We start from the raw sequence: 19,804 nt of genomic DNA on the forward strand, positions 1-19,804 counted from the left end.
GATTCAGTAGCCACTAGTACAACAGTATCATGGGGCCCCGAGTGGGTGAGTGGTCTAAAGTGCTCTCCGTTACAGATCATTGCCATCTCACCTCTGTCTGCGTGGGTTCGAGTCTCAGATTCAGCCAATGTGGGTATGTGAGAAAGCTTGCCAGTAGCTTCTTGTGTCGGTGGTTCTTTGCGGGATTTTCCTGGGTTCTTCCTCCGCCATTAATACTGGCCGCCATGTATAGCCTATCTTGTGCTGAAAAATGGCGTTAAACCCTACAACAACAACAACAACAGTATCATTGCAATGGCCTAATAAACAGGCAACATAGGACACTGATGTTTGCTTTCACATAGAAAACCCCAACGGTGAAGGACTCTCAGACTGAGATAATTCGTTGTAAGAATAGATGCAAACTGCTTCCAAGGGTCCATGATAGGAACTGGGCACAAGACACTAACTAGCCATAGAGTGGCATAGCACTGTCATGGGTCTCCACCAAGAGAAATGACTTTTTCTTTTGAACTTAAATTGTAGGTTTCACTTTCTTTCTGTTACATATTTTAAGACCTCGAGTCATAAAAGTTAAACGTAGGAAAGGCCAATTATGGCCTATATAGGTAAAACCAGTAAAACGTCATGTATATCAATACAAAGTGGACACAAAGATTAGATTAATATTGAAAACTTACCTGAATATATCTGGCCATTGCAGTAATTATATATCAATATTAAATTATTTTTCTATATCACACACCAGACCAGTAAATATTTAAATAATGGATTATTGCCTTGTTCAGGTATGTATCTGCGTTTTGGATTTTTTAATGTAGCTTTAAATTTTTCAGTCATATTGCTATGACGTCTGCAGTGTGGCAGTTTATAGTGATGTCTAGGACTGGGGCATCATGCCGCAGACATGTAGCATGATGTCCCACCCAGTCACATTATCCTGACACCAGGTCGACCAGTCCTAACACTAACCTCTTAATGCTGAGCGCCAAGCGAGGCAGCTGTTAGTACCATTTTTGTAAGTCTTTGGTATGACTGACTCAGCCAGGGATCGAACCCACGAGCTCCTGCATCCGAGGCGGACGCTCCAACCACTAGGCCACCAGAGGGGTTTCAGGTGTGTACAAAGGATGACTAAGTGAGTGAGGATGGTAAAGTGATGGTACTTAAACTCTGTCGTTGAACAAAGTAACAAAAGAAAAGTGGAAATTTTATTCATAGAGTATACATCCTTTCAAAGATGAAACAAAAACAAAAACACAAAACTTGCTTTAAGGTAGAAAACTTCCAAAATAATTGTATCTGGATTGTGCGGCTTTTCTGTCTGAGATCATGCTACCCAGCATGTATGGAAGTAGTAACTGGAATATTCATGGGGAGATCACTCTGTCATCCAGGTAAGCTGATAACTTTAAGAGAACATAAGTATTATATTTGAATGATTTAATTTTGATTGTATGGCTGAAAAATTTAAGTCACAAGCATCAAAATAGTCCTTTTGAATAATTCTCCTGCATTTCCCCCAACAGAACAATATTTATTAGTGTCAGAGTTTCACACAAGCCCAGCCCCACCCCCTTTATAATGAAAAGTGAGCTATATTAAAAATGCACATTACATTTTGTCAACATAGCAACCAATGTTATGCTGAAAGACAGGAACATGAAATTATTCCTGAGATGACACCAATAAGTTTACAGTTGGAAAAGGGATGGAGTTCATGAAGGTCAAACAATTTGCTTATTGTTTAATAAGTAAGAAAGCGATCTGCTTGGTTACCATTTATTTTTTAATTTCATTGCAAATAAATAAAAAGAAACATTTTCACTATATATTTCTTTTACTTCATGTAACAGTTTTTAATTTAAGTTGACTTCATTCCTATATTCTAAGACAAATAATTTCCCCATAATTAAGGTCATTATTCACACATTACTACCTCAAGAAATATTATGTAAGCATGAGTAAAATAAGCATAACTGGCTTATTTTCATGAACAAAATCAACGTTAATGTACCATTTTGTTCAGAACATCATACATAATGATATGAAAAGAAGAAAAATATTTGCACAAATATTCATATTTGTATTAAGGTGGCGCTATACAGTTTCGTATTTTGCATAGGGTTAGAATCTTAAAGAAAAAGAATTTCCCCCGTTTCTTCACTGGTTATACTGGCTATTTAAAAAAGACCTTGTATATCTTAGGTATTGCTCCAAGAACCTTTAATTCCCTTTATTTTGATGTATGACTGATGGGTGTAATATGGGTAATTATGGCTGAGAGATTCAAAATTTTTCTAACCCGGGTTTTCTCCGAATATTCCAACCCCATTTGGACATTTCGGATGGATTGTGAGTTCAGAGCAATTACATATAAAAAATTTAGAATCTGCCACCACCACAAGATAGCTTACCAGCAGGACTAGCAAATTTAAACTGTTATATCAACATATACCTGCATGAAATCGATAGGAAAATTATTTATTTTCTCAAAAATAGCAAGTATTATAATCGTTATGTCTTTAATCCACTGAAAAACTAGACAAAACTTGGCATAGATGAAACCTGACCCGGTACTCACCATTTGCATTAATAGCCACATGACTTCACAATTCTCAAACAAAGATATCATTAAGTCCAATAGTCACACAATACCAACAATGTCGTACAAAATTTCAATTATATTAAATGAAAGTCTGATACCTTTTGTAAAAACCAGAAAGAATATACAATTCTCAACATATTTATTTCGAGAACACCTACAAGAAACTTGGCCAGTCTGATTCATCAAGCAGAGTATTCTGGTTCCATGCTTCGTATGGTCCCTGCATGAGAGAGCACATGTCAACGTGGTAGTCACATGATACAACAAAACTCCGCAAGTTGGTCTCGGAATAAATATAAAGAATTTTGTGCTCTTTTGTTTGTGTATTTTTATTACAACCAGTATACGACTTTCGTTTAATATTATTTTTCTATAACATTTGAAAATGACGATTGTGAGATTCCGTGTGCTTGTGCGACTAGCAATCAAGATCGCTAGTACCAGCTCAAATTTCATCAACGCATTAGTTTTATCGTCCTTCAGCAACTTAAAGACATAATGATTTTAATACTCACAATTTCTGAGAAAATAAATAATTTTCAGATCGATTTCATGCAGGTGTAACTCGATTTACCAACATTTAAGTTTGCCACCCCATTCGCAAAGTGGCTATGCTTAAACATCACCATGTTGGCCTCTTGTGATGCTAAACTGGTTTTCATACCTTCCATATAAAAAATATATCCATGAAACAAAAAGTCAACCAGATGAATCTAATCTACTGAGCGTTTGGATTATCTCAACAAATATATTTATGGCAAGCAACCAAATGATCCATACTGCAACCTCCTAATATTCTGGTTAGAACTCAATAAATTTAACTCACGATCAGCTCAGTTACGACTCAGTTACGTAATTGTTTCGGGCGTCATGTTGTGGAGGAAAATTCTTGGGGTTTTCCCCGACTTTAGTTGCAAAATTCAAGGTCTTTGCATGGTTGGGAAAATTTTTTATCACTTCTCCCGACGTTTTCCCAATATCCCGATAGCATGGGAACCCTGCAAGCAGTTACTATAATTACTTTTTATATCATTCTAAAACCGCAATGTACGCCATGCTTAAATGATTCGATGTAAGACTTGGAAGTCTTGTGGGAGTATAAACATTTAAGCTGAGACTGTCATATATTTCATTTATATTCCACTTTAATACAAAAGATAATGGCAAGATGTAAAATATGTGAATCAGCATGACACAATTTTGAATAAAAAACCTCAAGGAATAGTGAGCACTCAGCTCATGTAAATATGCCCCTACTTTCCCATATCCAAACTTGTCATGATGGTGATAACACTCTAGTAAAATAAACAAAAAATACACATAAGTCATCTCAAAATAATTTGAGTACAACAACTTGAAAACATGCACATCTTCTTTTGATGACTGTCATATATACTAAACTTCAAAGCCATCCCTAAAATCTGCCAAAATAGTTGCAGTAATGAATTCTGTCTTACACTTCATTCAACTGCAAGTCCTACAAGACTCAAGGGAGCACAAAGATTTGTTGATATGTACACTTTAAACAATGACCATAATATGCATCAAGTTTCACAATGATCGATAAAAAGCTGTAAGGCAAACCACAGGACTTGTTGTGCTGATGAGACTGTGTCATAAACTCAGGGATCGTCCTGGGCTTCGCCAATGTCGCAAATTGCGATTTTTTTTCCTTATTGGCGACAAAAATATCCCATCTGGCGATTTTTTTGGCGACAGACTTTTTGGTTATTTAATTTGTACATACAATCATAGATTTGGACTGGATAAATTAAAAGGGAGAATGAAAGGAAGCCACAAACTTGACTAAGCAATGCATTGGAATCAATCTGTTGCACAAACAATCCTTTGTTCGTATTGACAACCCCATCTTTACAGTGCATTCTTACATCATAATCTGCTTATGTTGACATCTGGGCTGAGTACTGTATGCTGTGATACAGTCAATCATGCTACCGAACTATACCTACAACTGACCGACTTCTGAAGACACGAATAGAACAGATACAATTAATTGAATGTCTAAATCTTCTGCTGTTGTTTTTTTTTTTTACATATACCAGTACAGTAGTTTTGCTAAACCTTCATAGAAAACTGATAACCTTTGAAGTACCGACTACTGTGTATAAATACAAAGGAAATGGAAAAATCTCAATCACAATTATGTCTGTCGCCAGTGCAGCATTTTACTCATTGATCTTTTCCTTTTGCCATCAATCCGTGTTACGGCTGCTGACACTTAAACTCCGAAACGAGAAATAGCACAAAAGAAACAACAACCAGTTTTGCATAATTAATAATAATTATTTATTTCTCAAAATACAAGAGTGAAAGAATCTCTAAATTGGGTGTGAATTTATGCTTATATATACGGTCCAATATTGCCAGGTGTTGACTCGTGTAAGTTTCATTCGTGGGAATGGAGATCCTATTTAGTTTGTCGAGAAAATTTATACAGCATTCAGTGATCATTCTTGGGATTTAGGAAGCAATTCACTACAAGCTTTGTGAAGCTAGCCATGGGGGGGGGGGGACTGCTGATAGACTACTGGTGTCACCTGTCAGTGCTGTGGACTGTGAACGTGGATTCAGTAAGATGAACCTCACAAAAACTGACATCAGAAATAAACTCTGCATCTCATCTCTCGAGAATTTCATGAGAATCAGCATGTACAGATGTGAAAAATTAGACTTTGAAACTGCATTCAACAAGTGGGCAGCCCTAAAATTGCGACGGAACTTCATGTAACACTTTGTAAGATTTTGTTAATGTTTGTTGTAATTAAAGAATTAACTAACCCATCTTTTGTAATTTTCATTGCCTGTTACATTAATATACTGAATTAACACTTGGAAAAATGTACACTACTTGTTCTGGCGACACTTTTTGAAAATTGGCGACAAAATATTGAGGTTGGCGATTTTTTTGGCGACAGCTTTTTAAAAGCCAGGACCATCCCTGAAACTGCATGCATTTAGCTACAAGACAGGACTAGTGTTGACTGGACTGTGACATAAACTGCATTTAGCTACAAGACAGGACTAGTGCTGATGAGACTGTGACATACAATGCATGCATTTAGCTACAAGACAGGACTAGGGCTGACAAGAGTGTGACATACACTGCACTTAGCTACAAGACAGGACTAGTGTTGATGAGACTGTGTCATAAACTGCATTTAGCTACAAGACACGACCAGTGTTGATGAGATTGTCATAAACTGCATTTAGCTACAAGACCAGACTAGTGCTGATGACACGGTGTCATACACTGCATTTAGCTACAAGACAGGACTAGGGCTGACAAAAGTGTGACATATACTGCATTTAGCTACAAGACAGGACTAGTGCTGATGAGACTGTGACATACAATGCATGCATTTAGCTACAAGACAGGACTAGGGCTGACAAGAGTATGACATACACTGCATTTTGCTACAAGACAGGACAAGTGCTGATGGGACTGTGTCGTACACTGCATTTAGCTACAATACAGGACTAGTGCTGATGACACTGTCATAAACTGCATTTAGATACAAGACAGGACTAGTGTTATCGAGACTGTGTCATACACTGCATTTAGCTACAAGACAGGACTAGTGCTGACGAGACTGTGACACACACTGCATTCAGCTACAAGAGCATGAATAATAATAACTCCAACAAATTGCTGGACCAAAGAAATTTGTCAAAATGTGCATCTTCAGATGATGGCAAATAATGTTTACCAAGTTTCATGCTAATCCAAAAAAGAAACTTAAGTTTTGTTGTGCTAACAGAACTGTGTCATACACTGTCTCAAGTTCCAAGAAAAAAAGGGCAATAACTCTATAAAAAAATTGGAGAAGGAAAGTGACTATTCCACATATATATCATCAAATGATAACCATAATTATTTATTGGAGCTTAAAAAATTAATACGTTTTCCTATTCAAATATTTGTAACATGTATTTGGACAGAATTTGAAAACTCATTGATGTTCATAAAGGTGTCAAATTATTCTTCTATTCTTTTATTTTTTTGGTCTACCTTGGTAATTATTGGCAACTCCACCCCAACCACACCAGTGTAAAGAATCTGAACTCACATCGTGTAAAATCTAACTCACTTCATGTAAAATCTAATTAAATGACATTTTAGACATCTTGAATCAATTAGTTTTGGTTACAAATAAATAATGAAATAAACACAGGTGTTGTTTTCCTTACTTATCTTCGAATGTAGCAAAACCAAAATGTTTGTTTACTGCTGAAGACAGACTATGGGTAAAAAAAACAAGACAGTATTGAAAATTGTTCAGTTAAATGCATAGAACAATCAAAATAAGCTAATCCATAAAGAAAGCAATTATTCACAATGAAAACTTAACAAATCTGACTTTCAATGTAAATTTACCCAAGTGCAAAAGACTGGAGACAATTGATTCACACAGTCGAAGACTCAAATATTTTTCCATTTGAACATAAAAAAAGATACAATCGAGACAGAATAACACGATTGCAGGTATTTAATCCAACAGTGCGCAAATTCTAATTAAGTTATTTTGCTGAAAGGATTACTGACCTTGATATGACCTCTGTTCTATATCCTGCTTTTTATGTCTTGCAGCATGTAAGCCAATTTTAGTTCTGAACGGTTGTAGGAGTTGATATAATTATAAATCTATACCAGTCAATGATAAAAAATAACCACCAATCATTATTGAAAGTAGCCTATATACTATATGACATTTAAAAAAAGTTTATACCCTCAAAACTGGATCCAAGCAGTCAGAAAATGAAGCAACAGAGAAGCTCTGTGTAAAACTAACCATTAACTGATCAGTAATTGAGAAATCAAAGAACAGAAAAACTTTGGAACATTTCTGTACATTGACATAAGTTACAATTGGCTAAACACAATGCTACAAAAACATTAGCACAGAATCAACAAGGTGTAAAATTTTGAATTGCCTAATTTAGTAATCTTGTCTTGATTGGGGGAAGTGGAATGGTTATTTTTAGTTTTCCCTTTTTAAATACAGAAATTTGTGCATCTGCTCAACATGATCGAATGCTTAGTCTGGTTTTAGATAAACAAAAACATATTCATTGCTGAATCTCTTCTCTTTATTCGCAAAAACAGTGTTCTGATCCAAAAGCTCAATTATTCATTTCAACTCTAACATTAACCTAGACTCATGGCAATCCATCAACAAAAACTGAAGGACTTGTTATGCTATAAAGATCATGTCATATACTTCATTAAACTCCTTATGCAAATAAGCAATAACCGTGTAATGGTGCAAGATTTGTATAGATAATTTCACATTACATTCTGTCATAGTCAGAGTGAAATATAACCACTAAGACTGACATATGGGCTAGGTTTGCAATAAATCCAATCTCAGCCTGCGAGGGATTGGTTATGCTCTGCTTGGGGCATGAATTGAATTTTAATTCGAGTCAGTTTGATAACGGTCTGACAGACAAGTCAGTATATGGTTAAGTGTAGGGAAAAGCAGGGCTGAGACAAGCCAAAGCAAATATTTTGGGAGATCTTGGACCATCTGAAACATGTGTCATAAAATGGTATTTTCCAGAATAGTTATTAATAACTGCGATCTACAGAGAGTTATTCCATATTCAATGGGTTTGTAACAAAACTTCTGGTGGTCAGAGAAAGTAATATTGATTGGATTAACTAAAAGAGGGGGTGCTTGTTGCCTGATGGAATTCAAGGTTTTAAGAAATTCCCTTTGTGAAATTAGGCAGTCTAAGCTTCTGCAGCAAGCAAGAATACAGCCAGCCTAACTCATTTGTTCATATTAAATTAATCCAAGCCATTTGTAGGAACAGGTTACCAGGCGAAGTGGGCAAACAAAGTTACCTAAAAATGTAAACTATGCCTTCTTCAGTTAAAAAAGTAAAAAACAACTATATATATTGCATGTCTTCCATTGCTCCCACTGCCCCCTGTTCTGTCCTAAAAAGAAAGGTCACTTCTCCCTAAACTTCAGGTCTAGCTTGACATCTGTATATATGTTATATTAATACAACCCCAGCCATATGTGTGTTGTATTAATACAACCCTAGCCATATGTGTCATATTAATACAACCCTAGCCATATCTGTGATATTAATACAACCCTAGCCATATCCATGTCATATTAATACAACCCTAGCCATATTCATGTCATATTAATATAACCCTAGCCATATCCATGTCATATTAATACAACCCTAGCCATATCTGTTATATTAATTCAACCTTAGCCATATCTGTTATATTAATACAACCCTAGCCATATCTGTGTCACATTAATACAACCCTAGCCATATCTGTCACATTAATACAACTCTAGCCATATCCATGTCAAATTAATAAAACCCTCTCCATATCTGTGTTATAATAAAGCAACCCTTGCCATATCTGTTATATTAATACAACCCTAGCCATATCTGTCATATTAATGCAACCCTGGCCATATCCATGTCATATTAATACAACCCTAGCCATATGTCATATTAATACAACCCTAGCCATATATGTATTATATTAATACAACCCTAGCCACATCTGTCATATTAATGCAACCCTAGCCATATATGTGTTATATTAATACAACCCTAGCCATATCTGTATTATATTAATACAACCCTAGCCATATCTGTCATATTAATGCAACCCTATCCATACCTGTCATATTAATGCAACCCTATCCATACCTGTCATATTAATGCAACCCTAGCAATATGTCATACTAATACAACCCTAGCCATATCTGTCATATTAATGCAACCCTAGCCATATCCATGTCATATTAATGCAGCCCTAGCCATATCCATGTCATATTAATGCAACCCTAGCCATATCTGTCATATTAGTGCAACCCTAGCCATATCTGTTATATTAATATAACCCTAGCCATATCTGTCATATTAATGCAACCCTAGCCATATCCATGTCATATTAATATAACCCTAGCCATATGTGTCATATTAATACAACCCTAGCCATATCTGTTATATTAATACAACCCTAGCCATATCCATGTCATATTAATACAACCCTAGCCATATCCATGTCATATTAATATAACCCTAGCCATATGTGTCACATTAATACAACCCTAGCCATATCTGTTATATTAATACAACCCTAGCCATATCCATGTCATATTAATACAACCCTAGCCATATTCATGTCATATTAATATAACCCTAGCCATATCCATGTCATATTAATACAACCCTAGCCATATCCATGTCATATTAATATAACCCTAGCCATATGTGTCCTATTAATACAACCCTAGCCATATCTGTCATATAAATATAACCCTAGCCATATCCATGTCATATTAATACAACCCTAGCCATATCTGTTATATTAATATAACCCTAGCCATATCCATGTCATATTAATACAACCCTAGCCATATCCATGTCATATTAATATAACCCTAGCCATATCTGTTATATTAATATAACCCTAGCCATATCCATGTCATATTAATACAACCCTAGCCATATCCATGTCATATTAATATAACCCTAGCCATATCGGTTATATTAATGCAACCCTAACCATATCTGTCATATTAGTGCAACCCTAGCCATATCTGTTATATTAATATAACCCTAGCCATATCTGTCATATTAATGCAACCCTAGCCATATCTGTTATATTAATACACCTGTCGCCTTCCACAACCATCAATCACAGACAAAAGCCAAGCACAAAATATAAATTAAATTTACATAACGGTATCTGCTGAACAAATGATTGACCTGTTATAGAAATGGCTAGGGAACTTCCTTATTCAAACCAGTCTTCAAATTTCCAACTCAAGAAGTAACAGACATACAATTTTTCTGACAATAATCCAAAGCCATTGTCTTTCAAACTTATCAAGTGGAAACAAAATTTGTGAACAAATACAAAGGACGAACATCAAATAATTTGCCATTTCAATGGAAGACTGACATGCATATTCAGTTTTACTGTATGCCTGGCTATGAATTAGCATATTTTCCAAGACAAAAAATTTCAATAATCCACCAAGTGGAATACGAGATAAAAAACTTCACTGCTGTATCAATAACATCATGACCAAGAAATTCTGAGCTTGTGTTGTCTAGTGGTACCTATGGCTGCTTCACATGTTTAAACTCAATAATATGCATATAATTCTGTGTCCAGTTCTTGTTAAAAAGTCTTTTTATGTGTTATTTTACTACGCAATGGGAAACAATTATTTTGCTACTGATATTTTCTGTATACAAAACACAGCAGAACATAAATGCTTAACCGCTGACATTATCATGAGGGTTACAGTAAGAAATCTGATATTTCAATGTTATACATAATGCAAACCAATAGGTCTGTGCATCAAATAAAAAGAAAATTTACTTGTTCAAAGTGAATAATAGAGACATTTCATCTGATGGATGAAAAAGTTGAGTATTTTCACAAAATGAACACATTCATTATTCACTCATTTCAAACAAATCCTTGCTGTTTCCGACAATGTGACATGTAGTGTTTTTTGACAAGCTATTGCTTTCACTTCAATACCATTACAACCTATATTCTCACCTTTTTGAGAATAAGTTCTTGCACTCTCTCCTCTTGGGTCTGATCTTGGCTCAAGGTTTCTGTCTCCCACTGTGAAATGAATTCATGGCAAAACCGTGATAATGTACCAAGCCGCAGCTGGTTAGCTAATTTCTCTATTTCATACACACTGTCTGTCTTTAACTGCACTGTGCCACTGTAGAGATAATCCAAGACGAGCCTAACAGCTGACTCGTCAACATGCTCTGGGATGTAAATTTCAAAGATGTTATTAACTTCATTATGGGCCAGGTATCGTAGAATATTCGGACAAGCTGCCATCAAAACCAGCTTATGCAGCTATAAAAAAAGAACACTTGGTAAATACATACTGAACATTGTAAAAGCAAACAAGAAAATGATAAATTGATTGAAAACATGGACAATTGGTACTCAAGTACGAATTTGTTTACCTGGTTACTCTGACAGCATTCCTTTAAACAAGCGAGACAAAATATAAACTTTTAAATGCTAAAGTAGTTTATAAGTAACAACGGCTTCAAACTAAATCACCTGAAAGTCAAACACCGTATCAAAAGATAATCATACTGTTTAAATTCCGAATAGACATGTTTGTCACAGCACAACCAGTTCTATCCATTATACTCTTGAAAAGATAACCAAAACATATGGTAAGTAGGCGAAGAACACTGTATAGAATCTGGGTCATAGCAAAGTCAACGAAGCCTCTATGAATCAATCAAACAGAGCTCTGAAAATGTTGTGAATTGTTGTTAGACATTTGTTATGTCAAGAGCAGTTGTGTTAATCCCACGAGCCATTACCACTCCCCAATTATCTTAAATCCTAACAATAACTCCAATTCATTTCCACACACATTTATTTAAATTGTCAAGTCATTACACTGCTATGGAACTACCAATATGCTTACAATCAAACTCATTTCTTTTCTTTAATATCTGTATAGTCAGTAATGCAGGTGCCAGTTGCACATCTCTAAGATGTAAGATCCCAATTAACAGGGCTCTTGAACTGAATCTTTCAAGTCAAATGGGGCAAGAGTTGCTGCCATAATAAAACTTTCTCTTTGTACTCTGCATTTGCTGCTCATTAGTACAAAGCCATAGTTGTCCAAATCTCTTTTAATTTGCGCAGGGTTTATTTTACTTCATCTTTTGTATGGCTTTTCGCACATGACTCTATGCCGGGAGCATTCTGTTCCTACTGATCACTCAAAATACATTATCAATTATAACATCAATGTTTTACAAAAAGACTCAGTGTTGTTAATGTTATGGGACATTATCATTATGAATTATTAGATAGCATATATATATATATTAGGGCATAACGGACTTTTGATCCGGAAATCGGATTCCACCGGATAGTATGAACTTCCGATTAATCGGAGTCGGACAAGGCAGGAACGACCGATTCGGATAATAAAAATAATAAAGTTGAATTTCTATAGCACCGTGCCTAACACTGCGTGTTATTCGATAGTGCGTTAATAAAGTTAAATAAGAAGTCAGAAAAGTCCAATATGGTCAACACAACGGGGTGAAACGATAATACTTGAGTTAGACCGAAAGATTTAAATTTATTAAAATATATAATACAGTCCTACCCGTTTATGTCAACATCCTCAATAATGAAGGCATAATATTGAATACATTGACACATGCTAATGAGGTATTAAAAGAAAATGATTCTTACAATCATAAATATAAATAAAGTTAATAAGGAAACTTTCACAGCACAATAAACTTGTTTCAATCACCGATCACTTTGGAAAATGCAAGAATCGATCAGATTTCATTGCTTTTATTTAAGTCGCCGCAAGAGGCCAACTTTATAGGACCAAACAAAAGCCTGTTTTATTTTTATTTGACCATGACATTAAAGCATGGCGGCAAGATCAACTAATTGTTGAATAAAGTACAGGATGGAACTGGCCGCTTGCCAACATAAATGATTAAGGCGGGAAAATTAAAGCCTGGCGGCAAGATCAACTAACTGTTGAACAAAGAATGGGTCGGAACTGGCAGCTGGTCGACATAAATGATTCAATATTCAAGACTCTTAAACTCACATTTCTAAATTTATTATATTATAATATCTTTGCCAAAAAACAAGAACAATATCACAGGAAAATAAATACTTAGGGCGCCATAACACGTGGATTTCAGTTTGCGAGTTTTATTTGTAAAATCGTAAGTTTTTATAATTATTATGTATAACAATGTGATCGTAGAAAAAACGTTTATAATGTTTCAGTGCATTTTACAAAAATAAAAAATTTCATGGATTCTTTGTGGCTTTGAACTTCGTTGCATTTTGCTATAGTCCTGCCATATCCTTCCCCTTGTGACATTGGTGTGATATGCAAAACGTGTGTAACACGGTTTAAAAAGTTAATTTGAAAAACCTTTTAATTTAGCATTTCCGATTAATTGAATCGTATCCGGAATCGGAAAAATTTCATGCCCAAAATCCGGAATCGGAAATCAGTAGAAAAATGCTAATCGGTTATGCCCTAATATATATATATATATATATATATATATATATATATATATATACACACACACACACACACACACACATATATATACTTTTGTCAGTTTATGTATTATTACAATAAATTTGTCAAATGTCACCAACAATTACATTTTTCTGACATGAAAATATAAACACCTATTTCACTAAAATGTGTAACCAGTATTAAACACTGTAAATAGTGTTTGGTTAACTGCTTGAATTTGTACTATAAATTATAGCGACCTTGTTTCTATCATGCTGTCACCAGATGTATGCAACAAAGATTTTAACTTGCGTTGATGAAGTACATCTCTTTGTTTCAAATTATTAGCACCACTACACTAAACTTCCATAATGTCCCAAAAATAAAAAAAAGAAGTTTCAGAAATAACGTTATGGCAATAAATGCAACAACGACTCAGTGCGAGTATTCTTTGATGTAAGTGACTTTTATACAGATACATGTTTGCTGAGCTATGGTATTATTAATAAATTTATAAATATTCATTAAATATGTGTCTTTTCAAATACATCACTTTGTTGGGTTGCTCATGTCACTGAAAAATTGTAAATGTTTTGCAATCAATGTAAATAAAATAATGGATGTATTCCTAAAATGTGAACTGGAAGAATGAGATTTGGTGAAAAAGAATAAATAAAGCAAAATCTGAAATTAATATATTTTGGAATAATCAACAATACAAGTGACACTAAGTATGATATGAACAATGTAAGTGGGAACAATCTATATTATAATACGTGTCTCCCTGTAATGTCTAAGCAGCCAGTAAATTATAAAGCCTTTATCGTATATACTCACTTCTAAGACAAGCCTAACTGCAAACTGCACAGACCTAGATCTGTTGTCACATAATGCGCATGCAGATCTGGCCCTATGCAGTTTGTTAGGAGTAATCAGTAGAACAAACAATCCAGACTCTGATCTGCAGGCACATTATGCTACAGCAGATTATAATCTTCGCTGTTTGCAGTTAGACTCTACTTACAGGCAAGGATATACAGTATTAACCTTTTCCATGATGGAGAAATCAGAAAATATGCACATGCAAAATAAATAACATGACAACAATCACAGTAGTTTATAACAGTTTAATGACATGATAAATAAACCCTAATCAATTGTTGTTGCTGTACTAGGGTTTAATGCCATTTTTCAGCACAATATAGGCTATACATGGCGGCCAGTATAACTGGTGGAGGAAGAACCCTGGAAAACCCAGGGAAGAACCACCGACCCACGAGAAGCTACTGGTAGGCTTTCCCATGTACCCATGCTAGCCGAGCCTTGGACTTGAACCCACGCAGAGAGAGGCGAGATGGCAGTGATCTGGAACAGTGAGCGCTTTAGACCACTCTGCCACTCGGGGCCCCCTAATCCAATAACTGCTCTTGTAATAAACAGATGGTCCTTATGACATGACAGCCTCAATGTCTCCACAATAAAACTTAGGAATATCCTTAACAATTTGCTGAAATTTTTGACAAATAATTAAATATATATCAATGTGATCTCTCTATTGTTGAATGCAAAGGACTTCAGGACCTGCTTTAAATGCTACTGTTTCATACAGGAAATACTGACATTTTTTTATTTTATAACATCAAAATTCTGTAACATAAATGGCTCTTGCTTTCAATCATACTTAACACAGATCTTGATGACATAAGCCTATTTACCAAGTTTGATCAAAAACCCTATAAAAAAATATGGACAAGCCCAGCCAATCAGATGCAACTAGACATTATAGGAAGTCTTTTAGTAAAACCCTAATCTTGATATAATCATGTGTTCAAGAGGAGTAGTTACAACAAGATTTCAACACAGCACTTCAGCCATAGTGGATGATCAAATGGCAAATTCTTTTTTAGGATTAACTAGACAACATGTTGAATGTTTGTGCAAAAAATTCACAGTAATCCTAATTGACTTTTAGAAGCCATACCAATAACAGACATGTAATAACAGACATACAAACATCCCATAAGTAGTTGTTGTTGTTGTGGGATTTAACGCCATTTTTCAGCACATGATAGGCTATGCATGGCGGCCAGTATTAATGGTGGAGGAAGAACCTGGGAAAACCCCGGGAAGAACCACCGACCCACGAGAACATCCCATATTTAATTATGATCTATGATCAGCAAAGAAACTTAGTGATATGGCCATCCATTCTTGGGACATAGCTTTTACAAGATTTGTCAAATTCTGCGAAGTCACCAGTTTTGTTTACAATCAACAACAAAAAATAGAGTAAGTTTTTGTCAAAATTATGTATCAGTATTACCATCATATTGAAAAAGGTCACATTGGCAACAGTTTCATTTATGATCCAGATAAGAGAGAAACTATAAGTGAAAATCTTGTGTCACAAGTGACAACATGGCTATCATGTTGGAGGTTTGAAAGCACTGTTTTTATTAAAACCAACTAGATTTCATAAGAAAACTTTCAGTAAAATCCCAATGTCACTATGCCTATCTATTTAGGAGAAGTAGTTATGACAAGACTTTTATGTTATACATCCAAACAGTCATATTAGATGTCAGATTTGCACCTTTTTCATTACTTAGAACAATCATACATCATTAAAAGATTTTCAGTGAGACCCCATGATGATATGACCATACATTCAGGAGTACCAAGAACATTTTCAAGATGGCTGCTGTAGTAGCCATGTTGGATGTCTCTGCAGCAAAGTTTTCATTTAGGACCAACTAGACATCATAAAGACATTCAGTAAAAACATGGCCATTCATTCAAAAGATTTACCATTAACAAAATTTTAGAGTTGGCCACTCTGATGGGCATACTGGATGTCTACTGAGTACCATTTTCAATGAGAAACAACTCTGATTGTCGTGTTGGATGTCTACTGGAAGTCTTCTGAGTACCAATTTCAATGAGAAACAATTCTGCATATTGGAAGTCTACTGAGTACCAATTTCAGTAAGGAATAACCTTGCATACTGGATGTCTATTAAGTATAATTTTCAATAACGAACAACTTTGCATAGAGGATGTCTACTGAGTACCTTTTTCAATAAGAAACAACTCTGCATACTGGATGTGTATTGAGTACCAGTTTCAATAACAACTGATTGTCTGAAGAGTAACATTTCATTAAGAACAATTCTGATGTCTAGCGAATACCATTTTCAAAGAGGAATAACTCTGATGGCCACACTTGATATCTGATGAGTACCATTATCAATTATGAACAACTAGACATCGTTCAAAGGATTTCAGTTGATCTGGTCATCTGTTCAGTAGTAGCCACAAAAAGTATTTCAAGATGTCCACTATGATATTAATACTGGTTGTCCAAGCAGCACCATTTACATTTAGAACCAGTTAGACATTGTGATAAATGTGTGCAAAAAGATTTCTGGTCTAATAAAGCTAAAAAGGAAGTCTTATTTTGTGTTTGATATCCTAGTTAAGTTTTATCACAAAAGATTTCTTTTACATGAACTTTTCTCCTCCCAACCACTAGATGTAACAAATGACATTATTGTATGGTACAGTGAACATTGGTACAAGTTAAACCTCAGTTATCTAACAAGAAATCAACAGGACGCTGCAATCTCATTTAATTTGTGACAGCTATCATTTTCCTTTACACCTACACTGATTGAAAGATCCCCAAACTAACAGATAATAACGATATTTACAATGAAACTGGAGACAAAATAATGAACACAAAAACTAAGAAATTGTAGACATGGGTACATGTTACATTTCAGCCATCTTATGTCCTTAACAGGATGTTTTTACCCATACTGACTGCATGTGACATCTCAACTTTTTCCTGAAACAAATTACTGTTATGGAATTATCCTCAATCCAATTTCAATGTGCGTTAATTAATATTTAAATCAAATGAGTGCATAGTAATGGACACACAAGGAAACTTGTTATCCACCAAAAACAGCTGCCAGGTAATGGACACACAAGGAAACTTGTTATCCACCAAAAACAGATGCCGGAATATCTCAAGTTGTGGAAAATCAGTTGTGACCCAAAACACTGCCTGACAAATTTTAACCAAAACACCATGTAAATTTAAGTGTGCACCAATATGTTGATACTATTTTCCATCTTCAGTGACAAATTAATTTCCATAAAGACATTTTTGTTTACACACGTGGCAAGAAAGTGGACATACATTCCTTTCATTTGCCAATCAATAAAAGTAATGATCTTTTTTGATGTCAGGCTAATGAGAATGCACATACATGCTGTGGGGCCCCGAGTGGGCGAGTTGTGAAAAGCACTCACTGTTACGGATCACTGCTGTCTCAGCTTTGTCTGCATGGATTCGAGTCTCGGACTTGACCAATGTGGGTACGTGAGAAAGCTTGCCAGTAGCTTCTCGTGGGTCGACGGTTCTTTCTGGGTTCTACCTCCACCATTGATACTGGCTGCCATATATAGCCTATCCTGTGCTGAAAAATGGCGCTAAACCCAACAACAGCAAAAAAAAAAGTTGTAAAGCTAGCACTGCTTGTCAGATATTTTTCCCATTGCCACCAATATTTTGTACAATTCAGAGGTGTAACATTCACATTCCACTCAAGGTCATACTAAGTCGGAAATTTAAGAGATTGCCATAATACATTGGCAGATCTGTCTGTGCTGTTTGTTGGGAATAATCAATAGAATAAACAACCCTGATCTGTAGGTGCATTATGCTACAACAGATCAGGATCTTTGTAGATTACATTTTGACTTGAATTTTAAGTGAATACATACAGTATGACTCAAATGTTACCTCCAAGTCATGGTGAAAAATTATTTGAGAATTTATTGTTTATTTTGTTCTGAGGATCTCTGCATGCTTGTGAATGTGTATTGTTATGCTTTCCAGTAAGTTTAATGTCAATGGTCCTATCTAATGAGATACTATATATTATGGCATCAATTAATTAGGTCACCCTCAGTGTGGACAAGATAAAACTTGAAAATGTTAACAGTTAAACTGAAAGGTTTCAGCTTTTAAATTTATTTTACTAATGATACCAGTAAAAAGCTAACAATATTATCTCTTTTGTAAACTGTAAATGACATAAACACAAATTTAATTTTTTTAAATTGGTTTTGGACAATTAACACTTTTTATATATGCAGCACATAAACACAAATTTAATATTTTTTAAATTGGTTTTTATCAATTAACATTTTTTTCTATATGAAGCAACTACATCAAGACATCAAAATTCTGTACGTTTCTGCCTGGTCTTAGGCCTAAGCGGGCTAATTATAAAACCTGCGGGATTCCCCTTTTTACTTGTTACTAAACAAAAACAATTTCATAGCATTCAAATTACTTTTGGTAGTACAGTGTTGTTCACAGCAAGATGAATCCAAATGAAACAATTCCATGGTTCTGAGGCTAACTAATGCCCAGAAACTGACCCAATAAATAGGAACTCACCACAGTCATCGAGGCACAAATCTAAGGTCACAGTGACCTACTTTTGATGGGATCACGTTTAACACAAAAATACATACAGGGTGTCCCTTTGACCTATACTGAGTCAGGAGAATCCATTACTGTCACATGTCAGAAAAATGCTAGAAAAACAGCAATGGGAATCTCCATAAAACAATTTTACAAAAATCATTGTTCATTTATACACAAAGTTGCACAAGACTGCATCCAACAAATCCTAAAAAGTGATCTGAATACAAAACTTAACCAGGTGTTGTTGTTGTTGTAGGGTTTAACGCCATTTTTCAGCACACAATAGGCTATACATGGCGGCCAGTATTAATGGTGGAGGAAGAACAAGGGAAAACCCCGGAAAGAACCACCAACCCACGAGAAGCTACTGGCAAGCTTTCTGACATAACCACATTGGCTGAATCCGAGACTCAAACCCACGCAGACAGAAGTGAGATGGCAGTGATCCATAACGGAGAGCGCTTTAGACCACTCAGCCACTCAGGGCCCCTTTAACCAGATGTTGTTGTTGTTGTTGTTGTGGGGTTTAACACCATTTTTCAGCACACGATAGGCTATACATGGCGGCCAGTATTAATGGTGGAGGAAGAACCCAGGAAAATCCCGCAA

General features: G+C 35.3%; 1 protein-coding gene across 1 annotated transcript in view; it reads right to left on the minus strand.

The window, feature by feature from the left end:
- Positions 1-19,804, minus strand: part of LOC149790361 (uncharacterized) — a 161,582-nt gene that overhangs the window by 133,169 nt on the left and 8,609 nt on the right. The window contains exon 3 of the mRNA XM_089973207.1: positions 11,190-11,507. Within this exon, the coding sequence (XP_089829333.1) occupies positions 11,190-11,507 (318 nt within the window). The remainder of the gene's footprint in view (positions 1-11,189; positions 11,508-19,804) is intronic.

This window comes from Sinohyriopsis cumingii, chromosome 10 (assembly GCF_028554795.1).
Source record: "Sinohyriopsis cumingii isolate HCF-2022 chromosome 10, ASM2855479v2, whole genome shotgun sequence".
NCBI lineage: Eukaryota > Metazoa > Mollusca > Bivalvia > Unionida > Unionidae > Sinohyriopsis > Sinohyriopsis cumingii.